General features: G+C 39.7%; 1 protein-coding gene across 5 annotated transcripts in view; it reads right to left on the bottom strand.

Annotated features, from left to right (window-relative positions):
* Positions 1–18,529, bottom strand: part of rai14 (retinoic acid induced 14) — a 71,644-nt gene that overhangs the window by 7,489 nt on the left and 45,626 nt on the right. For 2 of the 5 annotated variants that reach the window (XM_017492769.3, XM_017492770.3), the window contains exons 8-15: positions 10,918–11,024; positions 10,645–10,832; positions 9,546–9,574; positions 9,132–9,218; positions 5,324–5,407; positions 5,041–5,163; positions 3,735–3,830; positions 1,410–2,969 (exon numbers count right to left, since the gene is read on the bottom strand). In XM_017492769.3, the coding sequence (XP_017348258.1) occupies positions 1,410–2,969; positions 3,735–3,830; positions 5,041–5,163; positions 5,324–5,407; positions 9,132–9,218; positions 9,546–9,574; positions 10,645–10,832; positions 10,918–11,024 (2,274 nt within the window). The remainder of the gene's footprint in view (positions 1–1,409; positions 2,970–3,734; positions 3,831–5,040; positions 5,164–5,323; positions 5,408–9,131; positions 9,219–9,545; positions 9,575–10,644; positions 10,833–10,917; positions 11,025–18,529) is intronic. The other 3 variants (XM_017492771.3, XM_017492772.3, XM_017492773.3) reach the window with 3 other exon arrangements.

Below are 18,529 nucleotides of genomic sequence, written 5' to 3'. Positions count from 1 at the left end.
CAGAAAGGGAAATCATTTTGACTCACTATTACTATTGTAATATAATAATTCCCTTAGTGTTACCTCATATTTATAACCCACTGAAACAGGGAGTCATATTTGAACAACTTCCTGTTCCTAGTCACCAGGTGTTACTCAAAAAACGTAAAAAACTTATGGGAATATACTTAAAATATTTTTTTTTCCTCATATGAATTCATAGAGGTGCCAATAATTGTTGCACACCTATATTTAACAAGATTTATTTATTTTTTTTGGATAAACCTGTGTTTTGTTTGTAATTGTTTGACATCCATGAGAGCAGAGCATTCCTGTGATTTATTTATTTATTTTTTTCAACAAAAGATCAAAAGGTTAAACAATAAAGACAATTTTTCACAGCCTTCTTTGCTCATATTTACCAAGGGTGCCAATATTAATGGAGGGCACTGTAAATGCTTTAAACATAATACAAATAAGCACTTTAACCGTTAACAGTTCCAGCTCTCAAAGTGCAGTAATCCACGCTAATTACATGAATTGATGTCGATCAAGTCGCGGTTCACATTAGTCTTCTAACGTGTAAGAAGACTAAGGATACAAACGTTTTTCAGAATTTACGCAATTTACATAAATATCAAGTTTGTGTTCATTGTAAACAATTGTAAACGCTCATACTAACGATTTACGCACAGGTCCGTTTGTACCCAGCTTGAGACTTGTATTTTTACCAGGAAAACCAACGCATGAGTCGCGCCGACACTTTTGGTCTGACTCTGAAAGAAAATGTACTGAGCACTTAATTTCTAAATATGCTATAAACATTAAGGTTAGTACAGATGCTTTCCTGCTATTTTGTGCATACAGGCAAGATCCAATGAATAACGCTGAGTAATTCTTTTAAAAAGCTAACTGTCTTAGCTTAGGTTAAGTTTTGTGACCACACAGCTTACACGGGCCTATTTATTTATTTATTTACTTATTTATTTTATACACGACTAAAGTTAAAGTGCTGCTGAGAGAGCGATTTTGAGTTGATGAATGACGACAATCGTAAAGATGATTCATTCTAAAGGGAAGCCTATTCCTGCTAGAAATCATCATCATCATCATCATCTATGTGTATAGCACCTTTCTTTCATAAAATACTCAAAGTATTGTCCACAAGGAAATGAAAAAGACACTAAAAAATATAATATTAAGACTCAAGTAGGGACATGAGCAGCAATAATAAAATAATAATATATAAATCGTTAAGAAAGAACATGAGAAAACGAGAATTAGAGAAAACAAAAATCAGAACATATTTTGGAAAAGAAAAATAGTCAATAAAAACCGGAAGAATCTTAACGAGCCTGAAATGGGGAAATAAAGCAGGAATGAAGCATGAAAACTGAAATCATAACTAGTAGATGAGTGTCTGCATTTACCTTTTTATTCTTCTCTCTTTCAGAGTTCACATGGTTTTCCACCTGCTTTTTAAGCTGCGTGATGGCTTCCTGGGCCTCTCTGCACTTCCCGCTCAGCGCGTTATTCTCCTGCTCTCTCGCTACAGCAGTCTTCTGCGCAGCATCCTTCTCACTCTTGCCATCCTTCACCTCCTGCCAGGCAGCAGTCACCTGTAGTGCCATCTCATCCTGCTTCCTCAGAGCATCCTGAAGAAGCTGGGTGAGGTGATTGATCTCACGCTGCAGGGACTCTCTCATCTGCTCATGTTCCATTTTGGAAACGCAATCATTTGAAGTCGTGTCCTTCTCCACAGTAGGTCTGTTTTGTAAGGCTTCCAGCTGCGAGGTCTTCTGCGTGAGCTGTTGCTTAAGGACGTCCACGTCGGATTCTAAGCTCTTGATCGCGTTTCCTAATGAGGCCATAACCTGAGTGTGGTCCGCAATGCTCACTGAGGACTTGGCCTGAATTTCCGCATCCTGCTTGAGTTGCGAAATCTCTTTCAGTGCTGACTGATACTTGACTTCAGTGTCCTTTGAGGAATTCTGCAAATCCTTCATCTTAAGTGTCAGCTCTTGCAAGTTTTCCTCGTGCTGCTCTTTAGTCAAACACACTGCCTGTGAGAGCTGTTTGGTCTCCAAGGCTTTGGCCTGGAGCAGGCTCCGGGCTTCGGCAAGTTCGTTTTTCGCCTCGCTGTAGGATTTCGAGAGCTCCAACAGCCGCTTCTGGAGTCCTTCAATAACCGCGCCCATCTCGGCCTTCATCTCATCGAAGTCTTTAGCGGCAGCCTCGACGGACACGGTGCCACGCAGGGCTTCCTGAAGCATCTTGATCTCGTCTTGAGCCTCCTCGTACTTCTCGATCAACAGAGCCTTCTCCTGGTTGATGTTCTCCACCAGGATGCTGTAGTTTTTCAGTTCTCGACACTCGTCCTCTATAACCCGATGACTCGCACTCTCGAGACGAGCCTCCAGTTCTTTTATCAACTGAGCGTCGTGCATCTTCTCTTCCTGCACCTTGGCCAGCTTTGTCTTCAGATCTTTAACCTCTTGCTCAAGACAGCCTTTCAAAAACTGAAACTTTTGTAGTACTTGATCATCTTGGTTGTGAGATCCTGTAGGTACCACTCTTGCCCTCTCCACCTGGAGGGTTCCCAGCTCCAACACCACATCCTGGTACTTTTTCTGCATGTCTGCCAGCTTGGCCTTAAGCTCGGCAGTGCTTTCTGACGGTCCTTCATTTCCAATTTCCCCTGTATGAGAGCTGAGCTCGACTCTGGCCTGCAGGGAGCGGTTCTCCAACCTTGACTCATCCAGTTCAACTTGCAGGCTCTGCAGCGCATCCCTAAGCAGTGTGATTTCTTCCTCGTACATCACTTTCTTGGGCTTACTCGCTTCTTCATGCTTAAAAGCTGAGACATCAGAGAGCTCCTGCTCACTGGAGAGCTCAAATTCAGCATGGGTAGAGTGGTATGATGCGTTGGAATCGATACTGTTTGGACGGGAGTCCTCCTGGCCTTCTTCACCTTGAGGAGGTGGACGCTTCTATTCAGCGAAGACGGAAAAACATTATACAACTGATAAAAACTTAAAATACAGTACGCATCCTTGAAAGTTGCATTTATTACTGCGTTGGCACACATCCAGCTGGCAAAACAATTCATATTCAACCAAGAACCTCAGCTGCTATCGATAGAAGTTTATAATAATATGTAAATGCTCAGTAATACCTCAAAAAAAAAAAAAAGAATGATTTAAATCCCCACATAAGCAATTATAGCACATGCATGGTTCAACAAACAATAATAATTACAGTGCACAAAATAAATGCAAGCTAATCTTCCAGATCGCATCAAAGCAAAAAATTTACGCACACAATGTTCCTTATTGTTTAGCCAAGCCAAGTTTGGTTGCTTCTTTAGTGTTGCACTGTAGCTATGAGGCTAATCTAGCTAACAGGTAATGAAACCTTGCAGCTGCCAGTTTTGAATCGTCGAATCAAGTATTAATCATTTACAAGTATTAATCGTCACACTCTTGTCACAGGTTGTTCAGTGTCTCTCAAACACTTGCAGATGTGGTTTCTGACACTGTAGGACTCACTATTAGTGGAGGCCAAAAACCTAGTCATACCACAAAATATGGAAACAGAATTATTTTCAATTATATAACTGTATGTACTTCTTAGCTACACTGTACAAGCATTGTAGTTTGAGTGCAAAACTAAAGGAGGACATTTCAGACACTGGACCAGTCTTACCCAATTGACTACTTGTGCAGTAAAAGGTACTGATGAAGTCTAATTATTACCTTGATGATCTGGGCAAGCTGCTGGTTCTCCAGTGAGAGTGAGGCCACCTTGGCTTGAAGGGCTGCAAGCAATGCTGAATTTTCACAGCGGTCAGTCTGCCTCAACACAGGAAAGCAAACAGGGCTTACTTTCAAAGACCTTTTTATTAGGTTTGTGGTCAAAAAAAAAAAATTAATTAAATAAATAAATAAATCAATAAATTTCTATAAAAGCATACGACATGCCTGAGCACCGATTTTTTTGAATTTTTTTTTAAATTCATCACAGTGCCCAAATCTCTTGCTTAGAGAAATGGACTTCGAGATCCCCTGGCAGCAGCGACAACGGCCTTATTAAAAGACAGGAGAATTCCCTGAGTCGACCTTCAAAGTCACTTTAATACTCGGGAGCGAAAGAGAGAAAGAACAAACGATTGGTCAGGACTGCCAGAATCCCATAATTAAAGGCAGAAGGCTTTTAATTAGCACCTCTGTCTATGGTGTTCATACACATCGGTATAAATACATTTGAAATATAGCATTTCATTTCAACATTTGAAATTAAAACGTGTTTAATGTGGAACATTCATGGAAGGGGTTTTCTGACACGGGAAAGTCTTTAGAATGGAGGGGTTTATGCTTTGTGGTTTCTTGCAAAAATGACAAGCTTATTATCTGAGAGAGAGAGAGAGAGAGAGAGAAAGAAAAAGCGAGCTTGTAGCTGTTGTACCATAAGTGATCACATTAAATGCGACTATGAAAAGAAAAAGGGTACAACGAGTCGTTCTTTTAAACAATTGTAGCTGTTGGGAATTTGCTCATGTCCACTGAAGTTGAGGTCAGGGTTCTATGCAGGACATTCAAGTTCTTCCACACCAACCTTGGCAAACCACGTCTTCATGGACCTCGCATTGTACACAGCAGCACTGTCATGCTGGAACATGTTTGGGCCTCTTAGTTTCAGTTAAGGGAAATCATAATGCGACATCACACAAAGACATCCTAGATAATTGAGTGCCTCCGACTTTTTTGTGGTGTGACGGTCAGGTGTCCACATACTTTTGGCCACACAGTGTATTTAAGCAAAATGAAGTCCAATTTCTTGTGTACTTTCTATCTCTGTGAACTGTAGTGAAGTTTTGTAAAAGGTCTGAAGCAGCACAGATGTGAGACGGTACTGCTGCCGTCACATTCCCTACAGCGAGGTCCTGTACCTGGCCAGGGTCAGCAGATGCAGCTGGTAAAATGGGTTCCAGAAAGCGTGAGTGGCTGATGATCAAAGCGTCTGCCACATGAGAGAATATTAAAGGGCTTGTGCTGTACTCGCCTTGGGCTCAGTCTGCTCCATAATCTGCTTCAGATCTTCAATGGTCGCCAGCAGCATGCTCTTCTCTTCCTGGAGCTTCTCGATCTCCTCTCTCAACAGTGACGCACTCCTCAGCTCCTCCTCCTGCAAAAACACCACAAATAATAATAATAATCATAATGATAATAATAATAATAATAATAATAATAATAAAGTGTTCACTCAGAATTTTTTTTTTTGTGCTCAGTCCTGCATGAAAATGGATCAATATGGTGCAATTGCCTGTGATATGATGTTCTTGTACCTTGTAATTAAACCTCTTGTCACCTTTACTTGACACCGGCGTTTCATTCGGGGTCACATACGGCGGAGACATGACATCCAGCGACTGAAAATGTGCACAAATATGACAAGGTAATGCAATACTTCATACTCCTCAGACTGCTATATGTGCTACTGCACAATCAATTTAAAGCCCGATCAGGATGGAAATAGAGTTTCCTTTTCAGATGTTCAGATCAATAAAAGTTCATCTTTGATTTTACACACACCATCGTCAACAGACCATTTACTTTAAAGTAACACTTTGGCCAGAAATAAAATAAATGCACACCAGGTCCTTTTACCCCAAATGCAGTCGAACAGTCAGGACATGTCTGATGTCTGAGGCTTGCTCTTTTAGCAGCGTAATGTATTGAACAAATATGTAATGGAAGCCTGTCTCACCCAGATATTATCATAAACTCACTTAATGTTAGCCAGGTTTGGTAATGTTAGCGTAATGTTAGCCAGGGTTAGTAATGTTAGCGTAGTGTTAGCCAGGGTTAGTAATGTTAGCATAGTGTTAGCCAGGGTTGGTCATGTTAGCGTAATGTTAGCCAGGGTTGGTAATGTTAGCGTAATGTTAGCCAGGGTTGGTCATGTTAGCGTAATGTTAGCCAGGGTTAGTAATGTTAGCGTAATGTTAGCCAGGGTTAGTAATGTTAGCGTAATGTTAGCCAGGGTTAGTAATGTTAGCGTAATGTTAGCCAGGGTTAGTAATGTTAGCGTAGTGTTAGCCAGGGTTAGTAATGTTAGCGTAGTGTTAGCCAGGGTTGGTCATGTTAGCGTAATGTTAGCCAGGGTTGGTAATGTTAGCGTAATGTTAGCCAGGGTTGGTCATGTTAGCGTAATGTTAGCCAGGGTTAGTAATGTTAGCGTAATGTTAGCCAGGGTTGGTAATGTTAGCGTAATGTTAGCCAGGGTTGGTCATGTTAGTGTAGTGTTAGCCAGGGTTAGTAATGTTAGCATAGTGTTAGCCAGGGTTGGTCATGTTAGCGTAATGTTAGCCAGGGTTAGTAATGTTAGCATAGTGTTAGCCAGGGTTGGTCATGTTAGCGTAATGTTAGCCAGGGTTGGTAATGTTAGCGTAATGTTAGCCAGGGTTGGTCATGTTAGCGTAATGTTAGCCAGGGTTAGTAATGTTAGCGTAATGTTAGCCAGGGTTGGTAATGTTAGCGTAATGTTAGCCAGGGTTAGTAATGTTAGCGTAATGTTAGCCAGGGTTGGTCATGTTAGCGTAGTGTTAGCCAGGGTTAGTAATGTTAGCGTAGTGTTAGCCAGGGTTAGTAATGTTAGCATAGTGTTAGCCAGGGTTGGTCATGTTAGCGTAATGTTAGCCAGGGTTGGTAATGTTAGCGTAATGTTAGCCAGGGTTGGTCATGTTAGCGTAATGTTAGCCAGGGTTGGTAATGTTAGCGTAATGTTAGCCAGGGTTAGTAATGTTAGCGTAATGTTAGCCAGGGTTGGTCATGTTAGTGTAGTGTTAGCCAGGGTTAGTAATGTTAGCATAGTGTTAGCCAGGGTTGGTCATGTTAGCGTAATGTTAGCCAGGGTTAGTAATGTTAGCATAGTGTTAGCCAGGGTTGGTCATGTTAGCGTAATGTTAGCCAGGGTTGGTAATGTTAGCGTAATGTTAGCCAGGGTTGGTCATGTTAGCGTAATGTTAGCCAGGGTTAGTAATGTTAGCGTAATGTTAGCCAGGGTTGGTAATGTTAGCGTAATGTTAGCCAGGGTTAGTAATGTTAGCGTAATGTTAGCCAGGGTTGGTCATGTTAGCGTAGTGTTAGCCAGGGTTAGTAATGTTAGCGTAGTGTTAGCCAGGGTTAGTAATGTTAGCATAGTGTTAGCCAGGGTTGGTCATGTTAGCGTAATGTTAGCCAGGGTTGGTAATGTTAGCGTAATGTTAGCCAGGGTTGGTCATGTTAGCGTAATGTTAGCCAGGGTTGGTCATGTTAGCCTAATGTTAGCCAGGGTTGGTCATGTTAGCGTAATGTTAGCCAGGGTTGGTCATGTTAGCGTAATGTTAGCCAGGGTCGGTAATGTTAGTGTAATGTTAGCCATAGATGGTAATGTTAATGTAATGTTAGCCAGGGTTTGTAATGTTAGCGTAATGTTAGCCAGGGTTGACAACTCTCACGCCTTCGGGTTCGGTCTCATGCTCTTATGCTGCCCAAGTAAATCTCACACCAAAAATTAAATACCAAGCAAATGAAAAATACAACAGTCACAAATCTGCTCATATGATGATGATGATGATTTTTTCCGTCAGTATCGAGTAGCTGTGGGGTTTAATTAGACAGACGAAGCCCTGCAACTTCTTGATTGGAACAGTCTGAATTGGCTGGGTCCTGTACCAATCACATTTCCACCCGTGCTGTGTAAGGTCACTGTATATAAGTCGCCGGAGACGGAGATGTTGAGACCAGAGTTGCCAAGTCTGTTTGTAATACGCGACTTTGGGCTGCTTCTTCTTCTTTTTTTTTTTTTTTTTTTTTTACTGAAGTCGCTTGGTTTTAAAAAACATGGTTGCCTGTTAGTTAAAACTGACAAGTGACTTTTTTTTGTTTGTTTGTTTTTTTTTTTAAAACACATTTATGGTTGCTATTTTCCGCAATGCGTTGACAATGTCTGCTCACAGACTCAGAATAATATCAGTGCTGTAGTGTAAAGTATAATTGCCCATCCTTGTCAATAAGCTGGTTTATAATTAATATGTTATGCAGGAACCAATTCTCCATGTACAGTGGCTTGCTCTTATAAGTGATATTACCATTGTTCCAGATAAAACATCTATTGGGAAAGACATTGTGCTTGTACAAAAGTGACCAGTACAGTAACGCTCGTTTGTGATAACTAGCCGAACTAAGCCGTACTTGACGGTTAGTACCATGGATTTTTATAATGTTGAGGGGTGGGATGTGTTGTCATCATAATTGTAAAATGTATTTACCATTCATTTACGACTGTACATTTTGAATGCTCTTCTAAATGCAAATTTCGTCATTGTTTTCGAGCACACTAGCTTAAAGATTAACCTTAAGGCTAGCTTATTCATACCAAAAGCCTGCAAAGACAAAGGCATGTCGAGGAAGAATGTTAATGTATGACGTTACGTACATTTCACCCAATGATTCTCATTTCTGCACAGCAAAAAAAAAAAAAAAAGGTCATTTGATTCATAAATCTCACTCCAGATAGGAAGCTAAAGTCGCTAACCCTGTGTTAGCTCAATGCTGTGGCTGATGCTTTACAATGTTTGCTAGCTTGCTATCGAACTTTGCATCTGTTTAACAACGTATATATAAAATAGGCTAGCAAGCTTGATATTGCATTGTTTGGTTTATATCCTATAATACATCTTACTGAATATTAACTAGGTGGCTAGTGAACCTGGCTAGTCGCTATAGTCAAACAGTTACTGCCGGACATATAACGTTAGCTAAGCCAAACCAAAACTCAATGCACAATTAGCATGGCTAATGTTGCTTATTAGTCACATGGCAAGTTCTCTTTTTAAACAATTCAGAAGAATTTGCAGAGGAAAGTACAAATACTCATAAAATGAACAAAAATAGAATAGTTTTGACCGTCCTACAGCCCACATAAAGTTAGTATTCAGGGACACAATTCAGATGACTCAGACTTCCATTACTTGTTTGCCTCAGATACTAAACTTGTCTTGGCTGGTATTCTTAATTTCTTTTCTTTTAGCTAAACTAGTCCTGACTGGGGGTTTTTAAGTGCCGTGGAGGAGCAGAGACGATAACACACAGTGACAGACAGGTCATTACCTGCATAGGGCTAATAGGAGGAGGGGGTGCTTTTCGTTTTTTGGGGGTTGTGCTCCTCTCATCGTTTAGATTAGCCGTGTGATCATGCTGAGATCATGTGAGAAGGACAAACGAGGTTTAGTGGTTAGTGAGAAGAATAACAAGTTCAATAACTGTGACTAAAAATAAAGAATTTAACAAGGAAGAAGTTTAAAAAAAAAAAAAAAAAAAAAAAATCTATAGTGTGATGCTCATGCGTGTTGCAAAAATGTGCATTACAGGCACTATACTGAGCTGAAGAATGACAATGATGAAAAATATATGAATATTTTGTGGATGAAGAATGTGTGTATCCTTCAAAAAAAAAAAAACGAAAAAAAAAACCAAACAATAAAACTGATAAGAAATTAAATGAAAAAGAAATAAACTGCATACCTGCGGACTTCTGGGTGAATTCATATCTGCTTTTTTAATAAGGAAAAAAGGAAAAAAAAATATGAATGAAAATAATTATGGGATGGGAGAATGAAATGATATGAAATAAATTGGCATGTCATCCTGTTTCATTTATAATTATTCATCTTTTCATCATTCATTAATCTCTTACTCCAAGAGCAGACTTAACACATTTCAGTTGACCACCACAAGATGGCAGTGTTGAGCCTGAGTGGGTTCGAGGGCAAGTCACGTGCACCTCTCACGGCTCAGGCACAGCGTCTCGAAAGAAAAAGATAAGCACAACAAATAACACAAGGGTGTTCTAACACATTTATCTTCCTTCCTGTCTACTTGTGATCGTCTCAGTGGTGAAGGAACACGCTGAGGGGATTCGTTTCATTTCCCTCTCCAGGAGCAGATCCGAGAGTCGACTCCAATCAATCAGATCACCGTTTCAGTGACAGGAACGCTTTTGTAGTTCCTCACCGGCTGACTCCTTGCTCGTTGGGGTCGACTTCATGCTTGCGTTGAGGCTGGGATTTGAATACTTTATCAGAAAGAAAGTGTTTTGTAGTGGAATAAAGGCTTTGTGCGTGACGGTGGTCCGCTTTTAGTTCGACACGGCAAAGCTTCTGAGGCGTCACGAAGATTACAAATCCTTGACAGCCTTAATGGGTTGCTTTTTCATCAAGTAAACGTACACTCTACTTGGCTTTACTGCTATGAAAAATGCACTGGCACCCCTCTATCCTGTCCATCGGTGACAAGGAACCACCACGGAGCATATCTTACTGTAGGATGCTTCAACTTTTTTCTTTTTTGTTAAAAGCAGCTCTCGCACAACACGCACACTGTAACTATAAAGAAACACTCTTTCCAGTCCTAGCTAACCTATCTGGCTCTGTAGATTAATCATCAGCAATACAGATGAAATAAAGACTTTTTTTCCCCCATGTAGCTTAGATGTGTCTATACGTGAGGAAACTAACACGGCTCAGACGTCAGACGTTGAGCTTTATTATAATGTGTATCAGAGCGGTCATTCAGATCCCACCTGGGATTAGTGTTACTGTGCATTTGACTGATGAGTAATCACCTGACTCGGCTGGGTGGCACTGCAGCGCAGCGGTGATGACGGCTCGGACCTCGGCGCTGCCCGACAGCTTGGCGTAGTGCAGCACGTCGTGTCCTAGCGAGTCCAGCAGGCGTAGGTCGGCTCCCCTGTGCACAAGCAGATCCACGGCTGGAACGCAGCTGCTCTCGCTAGCCAGCATGACAGCACTCCTGCGGCGTTCACACCAATTATTAACCAAACCTCACAAGAGGACACTGCACTGATAGAACCAGCGAGCTGGACGAGCGGCCCCACCTGCCGTTCCTGTCACAGGCATTGATGTTGGCTCCCCAGTCCAGCAGGATGCCACAGACCTCTGTGTGGGCGTGTCTCGCTGACAGCAGCAAGGGTGTGAAGCCGTCCTACAGGAAGGCAAGGTGAAAGATTAGCGACTAGTTACAGGTGGGATGATCTAACAGCATGATAGTATAAGATGATGAACCAGAAAACACTGTACTACTCAGTACTTCATGGTTTTTATTCACGGTCCCTTGTGTCATTTGTAATTTGTCTCTTGTGGGCAGGTAGCGACAGCGACTTTTGTCGCATGACGGCGAGGACCGTCAAACAGATTAGCAAAGCAAGCTAACTGTACTAGCTACGTACACTCACCAGGACACCAGCTATTTCCGCTACTTCTTTCCCAGCTTTATTTTCCTTTGCAATGTTTCTAAGCATGTTTAATGGGAGGTTATACATGACCGGAGAATTATACAGTTTCTTCCTTTTTTGCACGTTAAACGGTAAATTGTTGAAAGTTGAAAATGTTGGACCAGACGCACCACGGGACCGAAGCGATCCTTCGAGCCAATCGCTTCAATTTGTCCCTTCGCTGCGTCATAACTAATTTGCACGGAACTGAGAACATTATTCAAATACCGCTTTGTCGTGATGTTATCGAAAAGACGGCTCAGTGTTGCGCACATACTGTACGTAGAAAACGAAGTCAAACACAGCTTGCTAGTGTGAACGCAGGGTTAGAGCTGGACGATAATCCAAACTAAATGAACGGCTTCAGACACGGTATTAACATTCGTCTTCGGCGACTAGTGGCATCTAGTGCAGGTGCGATTAGAGTCTAACGCGTCTCGGAGACGAGCATCTTTGCATTCGGTTTGTTATGGATGCTTATGTGTCCCAAAGCCCCAACAACCAGAGTGGAGTCGGCCCAAGAACCCTTTCTCAAGTAAATAAACTGTTATTGAAAAATAAAGCCTCAAGTACAAGTACTACAAGCGGTCATCCACAACAAGTAGGGTAATAATGGCAAATCGTCTGACGTGTGCGTTAGTCACTCCACCAAAGTGTTGCGGATGTGGTTTCTGACTCTGGAAGACAGAGATATATATAAACACGTACGTCACGGGGATAAAAACAGCTGTAGCTCAATCAGGTTCTTCCTCAGCACAGAATTTGGTGTCACTCAACACCAGCATCAGGCCCAAGTAGGGAGCGTGGCCTAAAGTTCGAAAGCAGAGCTTTATAGTAGAAATTTGGATAATAATTTAGTTCACATTTGACTATTTAAAAATAAATAAATAAATAGATAGATAGATAGATAGATAAAAGAAATTAACAAGGTCACAGCAATCTTGAATTCCGGATTCTGATTGGTCAGACGCTGTCGATTCATTTTCTACGGAAGCTCTGAGCGTAGTTGTACTTCTTGAAATAAAGAGAGTTTATTTAGAAATTGCGCTGCTGTCTTTTGAGAAGCGCGTGCACTTCATTTCTGGACATTTTTTTTTAAAAATGTGAAAATGGTAGCTATGATTAAGTATACAAGTATACAAGTATAGTATATGCATTGGTCATCTTATCCCATATTGCAGTTTCAGAATGCAAAGAAATCACATTCTGATTTATAAATGCGTGACATTAATGACTTGATCCTTAGAAACATCTACTGCTTAGTAAAGACAGAATTTTTTTTTTTTTTTTTTTTTACCCGTGTTAGCCAGGAGGATGGGGATTTGATTATCTGCTACAGCTTTTGGCAGCAAAAAATAAAAAGGATAAACAAATCTATGAGTAATCTTATAGACTGGACTGAAAAAGATGTAATGAAAGCAGTCAGGCAGATCGATCATCATCTGCCCTGGAGGTAACGGTGGTCTGTGCCAATTAGCCAAGAGCAGAAAACAGGAACACGACGTCTCATCAGAAGCATGTTTAGTGAGGCAGAGCGAGGCTCTTGGCTGCACTCGGGATCATCATGAAACCTTGAGAGCAACCGGCATCATAACAGATGTATAATACATTCCAGCATCGGCGATACATGTTAACGGCGAAGGATGTTTAAACAGACGACTGCAATCCTGTGCGTCAATCAGACTGGCTTTCAAACCACATCAAAAGTTTTCAACTTCTTCCAGCAGGTTCATTTATTCCGAGTACGCAGCATATACCAGTTCCTGATTCTCGAACACCATGGAATGGATTACAGCAACAATGTGTGAAACACTGTTTCATTTACAGACTACATGGCCTTTACATCTGAATATTAATGAGGCGGTCATTTTAGTTTTAGCGGCAAAAATAAATAAATAAATAAATAAATAAATAAATATGATGGAACGATATTGTACATTCTTCATAAACTTTCAAGTTGCTCTATATGCTCAATGGAGCACCATTTATGATTTTGCCATATAAACTTTGTGACCTTCATAAGTGTGTTATAGAAAAGAGCCTGTAGCCTATTATCACTTTCAGAACACAAACCTTGTCTGGATTTTATATTTCATTTGAAAGGTAGTCCAAATTTTTGAAAAATGATAAATGGCATGCATTGATTTGCAGCCAACTCTGTAGATGAAGTCTTTTCCTCTCTAACTGTAATATGACCTTGGCTATGAGGAAAAGGATTACAAAAATAAAAATTAAACCTATTATTATTATTATTATTATTATTATTATTATTATCATTATTATTATTATTATGACGACAAAAGAAATCAGTAAACAAGTTTTTACCCACTTACATTGTGACTAAGGGGAAAAAAAAAAAAAACTAATCTTGGACACAAATGTGTCAATTCTTTGCCTCTATTGAAAAAGTACTCTGTGAAATTTGATTTCACAGCCCTAATAAAAATACAAAGCAAGATGGTTTTCCATAATGGATATAAAATGATCATCTGGTTTGAATGAAGCCATTGGTCACACTGGGGGGAAAAAAAAAATCATAACTACTATCTATAATAAAAATAATGATCCGTCAACACGCATAAATCATCCATTTTTATAACAACATATTCCCACAGATCCTTGCAAGAGCAAAATGTGAGGCGTATCATTATAAAGAGTGTTCTATAAAGAAAGATTAGTGTGGCGTCTGTACTGGAAAGAACTCCAGAGTCGGGACCAATTTAACAATCTGACATTTAAACTGTGTGTAATATTAGCACATGGGCTGAAGTTGCCAGAGAAAGTCATGGCTGCAGATTGAAATGAACGCAGTAGGCAAAGGCAGGCAGTGATCCGAGCTATTTTCAGACCATTACACAGACACTGTTTTGTTTTGTTTTTTAAACCCTTTTTTTTTTTTTTTAAATCTTGATGAGAAAACACTTCAGATGTTTGCCGTGTTTACATGTGAAGGACACGATTTACTTAAATTTTTACTTATAACATACAAAACAAGAACATTTCAACAGCTCTATAGTGATGTGGTATGATAACGATAAATGATAAAACTAGCTTTCTCCTAAGTGCTGTAGCATATTTAAAAAAAAAATAATAATAATTTTAGGGGTCCAAGCACTCATTGCTGGAACAATATTGTAATGGAAGGGGTTTTCTTTTCATCTTTTTTATTACTCCTTGCTGTCTTTTTCTTCTTCTCCAGTGTTGTCGTCGTCTTCTTCCACGGCATCTTATTCTGCACAGTCTTCTTCATTGCCAGTGTCTGCTACATCATGGTTGACGTCTTTCTTTGTCTTCGTCGTCATCTTCAACTTCATCACCTTCGCCATCACGGTTTTCTTGGTCATCGAGATGGTCTTCTTTACCATCTTCATCTTTGACTAGCAGACTAACAGACACTTGCTCAGTAGGTAGTACTCATTCCCATTACTCATGTGAGTGAGATGAGCCTGATCAGCCTGAAGGTGGCACTAGAGCGCAGTATGTTTTTGGCCCATAAGTCCTACACTCTGAGGCATAGAGACAACAATGCTCCTGCAGAATCGTAGGTTCCAACAAAAACGTTGTCAAGAATCCGTAAGCTCCATCCGCTTAGACTGAGCTAATTTGCATTATATGCAATACCTACTATCCACAGTTCTGGGATTTTTGGCCTATCTTCACAAAATTGTTTAAAATGTTAAGTAGAGCTTAGTTTACTCAAACTCAACACTAGAACCAATGTATTTGCATGGAACTAGAAAACCATGATTAGGATAAGAAGCTGAGGTTGTGTGCAAATGTTGGGGCGTGGTCATCCATAGCGGGCCTCATGAAGTTCAAATAAGTGTTTCTTCGGATTTGTAAATCCGGCCGAGTTGAAATTTGGTGTACCAATCTGTAAATGGAATTCTAAGTAAACATGACCTCCATCAGCCAATTAGTACTCAGCAGGTATTTACATATAGTTACTTTCAGGTATATATTGGAGTTTGAGTATGTCGGCATAAGTGCTGTAAAGAAGAATGAACAACCACCACCATATGGTGGTCTCCTTCCACTTAAGGATGGACTCTATTCACTAATTCTACACCTACAACTGGTGTAATCGGTCTAAACTGAACTTGAATCCAAAAAATAGATCTTCTGTATGCATAAAATTAAAGAAAAGAAACTGTGAATGTTTGTGTCATTGAGCACTATCGTTTTTGAAACTGTGCGTGACTGTTTATAAGTGAGTACTGGTTTCGTTTAATCAAAACAAGGATAGTGCCGGAGTTAAAGGAAGGGTTGGTTTGAGTTTCTTACCAAATACAGTTTGCGATATTTAAAAATAAAATCCTGGTGCACTGTTGTAGATTTAACAGTTGAAAGCATTGCTCCTTGGTGCTGCCTTCCTCACGTACTCCCACACAATTTTTTTTTCTTTTTTTTTTGTGTGTGTGTTGCCATCTGATAATAGAAACTTCCTTCCTTATTAAAACATTCTTGTGGTGTTTGTTCAAAATAAGAGATACACAGGCATGCTAAAGATTAGCAAGCTGGCATCCGCACTTCCACTATTTAAAAATAAACGCCAATATGTTCCAGATGCGCGCTTCATGCTCCGAATTTGCCTCAAAGAGGGATTTTAGTTGACTTGTGCAAAATGGTGAAGATGCAAATAATTCGCGAATTGTGAAAAGCTCTGGAGGTCGCAGCAGTGGGGCATGATTTCAAGGGGTTGGCTTCCAGCAGAGAGGACAGATGATGAGAGGGCAGGTAACAAAGCAACGATTCATTAGTAGGGAAAAAAAAAAAGGCAACAGGACGTTAATGTACTAAAGCTCATCTTTGGAGAATGATTAGAAAGCAGGGCCTCTTAACACGTCTATAATTTTACTTCGAGCACTGCACTGTGGCACTTCCTTCGTGACTGACGTGAAAAAAAAAAAAAAAGAGAATTAAGATCATTATAGTCTCTGCTGGGGACGTGGACTTGTTTTGACACAAAGAACTCTGCAGTAAGAGGCTTTTTAATGAGAGGCAACCGCTGTGTCTTAAATATCTTAAACAAAACATCTGCTCATTTAGGGCTTCTCGCTCAGCTTTTCTTTTGTTTTAAAGCATCACTCAAACTCTGGCATTAAATAAGTAACGAGCACTTCGGTTACACCGGCTTCTTTCACTTCACCTCATCTAACATCGTCTTAGCTAGCTCACGGCATTAACATTTCTCACGTATTGCATCAGGAACCAAGTTTCATGCAATCATGCTAATACGAGAGTTGAATCGTGACTGACGCAACAAATCCCAGCTCTTAAATTCATAACCGGCCTTCTCCTTCCAACAATTCAGAAAATGAGCAGTAGCCTAAATACCGCTTGGCACAAAGGTGCTAAGCTAAGCCGGAATGACATAATGACATAAGTATTTGCTGACAGCTTGCACATGTATGCCAATCTGGTCAATTTACCCTGTTCTGTGCAGCATTATTCCCTTTCAGTGTGATGGCTGAGGAAAGACACTTGCCAGTATATAGTGCACCATATTTTCAACACTATACTGTAGGGCACTTTGCGGTATCAGACACACACACATATGATGTTTAGTACTTAAACCTGGTCGGATTTATGCTAACTTCAGTGTTATGCTATGAATGAATATCTAGCTAGTTGCTGAACAGCAGTCACAAAAGATATATTTGTGCTAATTAGCATGTGAGCCAATAATAATAATAATAATAATAATAATAATAATAATTAAAAAAAAATAAGGGCAATTAGAAAAAGCAAAGGGAAATGGCAAAATGAGATGAGAAGTACTTGGTAGTACTAAATTAATGCAAACAAACTAGCTATACATATTGCCTATACTAGCTATACTAGCTAATACATATTGCATATACTAGCTAGCTATTTGAGCAACCAGATAAAACTACAAATAAATTACTTGTGCAACACAAACTACCCACATACAGCGGATAACCTAGCTAGTTTACTGGTAGTTCATCTGCATTACTTGAGCAGTTTATCAGATTAACTACCAGCAACCTACTTACGTCGTTAGAGAAACGATCAAACTATTAGGGTAAGAAAGTTAAACTAACAAACTACTTATATAGCAAACACAAACCACAAAATCAACTACATGGGCAGTGCAGATAAACTTCCAATAAACTATTTGAGTAAACAGATAAACTACCAATAAATTACTTGTACAACACAAACATACTACATGCAGGCTTGTAGTTCATCAGAAAGTAACTCGGATAAACTACAAATGAACTAATCAGTACAATAAAGATAAACTAGCAGTCAACTACTTGGTTAATTCATACAAACTACCAATTAACTACTCTGGTGACGAGAATAAATTACAAATAAACCACCTAAGGAATGAAGATAAACTAGTAATATAGTACATGAATATTGAAGATAAATAAATGTAAAGGTAGATAAATGAGGACAAATAAAATACTTATGGATATAAGATAACTACCAATAAAGTATTTGGGTAACCAGATAAACTACCAATTACCTACTCGGGTATGAGGACTGATTACCTGGGAAACGAAGATAAACTACATGGGAAAGACAGATGAAAATATCAATAAGCTCCTTGTCTCTTGTAGCTAAAACTACCAATATATTGCCTAGGTAATGCAGATCAATTATTTATAAACTACCTAGGCCAAAGTTAAACCATTATATTAAAGTGTAACCAGTATGCTGAGAAGTAGAAGTGAACAGGAAAGTGATTGACGGATACCCTTCATTCAATATATTCAAATGGATTGTGGCCGTATCCATGGCAATATAGGCATGGATCTAAAGGTTTCAGTAGATGTTTGTGTATTCAGTTAGACTCTTATGCAATCTTGAACGGAAGAAAAATCATATAGAAATAAAATAAAACATGCTATTTATACTAACACTGAGACACCTCAGAGTTAATAAGTACACCAAATTAGAGTTAATAAGGTCAGTGAAGCTTGGAAGCTAACAAAAGTTTGAATATGAATTTCATATATTTGAAAACACACTCACCGTCCACTTTATTAGGAACACCTGTACTTTCATGCAGTTATCCAGTCAGCCAATCACGTGGCAGCAGCACAATGCGTAAAAATCCTGCCAGATGGGCTGGTTTGACCATTTCAGAGAGAGCATTACACACACACTTTTTAATTTTATTTTGAAGGCAAGTCTTACCCCTAGCAAGTTTATATATATATATTTATATATATATATATAAACT

Source organism: Ictalurus punctatus, chromosome 18, assembly GCF_001660625.3.
Source record: "Ictalurus punctatus breed USDA103 chromosome 18, Coco_2.0, whole genome shotgun sequence".
Lineage (NCBI taxonomy): Eukaryota > Metazoa > Chordata > Actinopteri > Siluriformes > Ictaluridae > Ictalurus > Ictalurus punctatus.
This window is presented reverse-complemented; position numbering and strand designations above follow the sequence as displayed.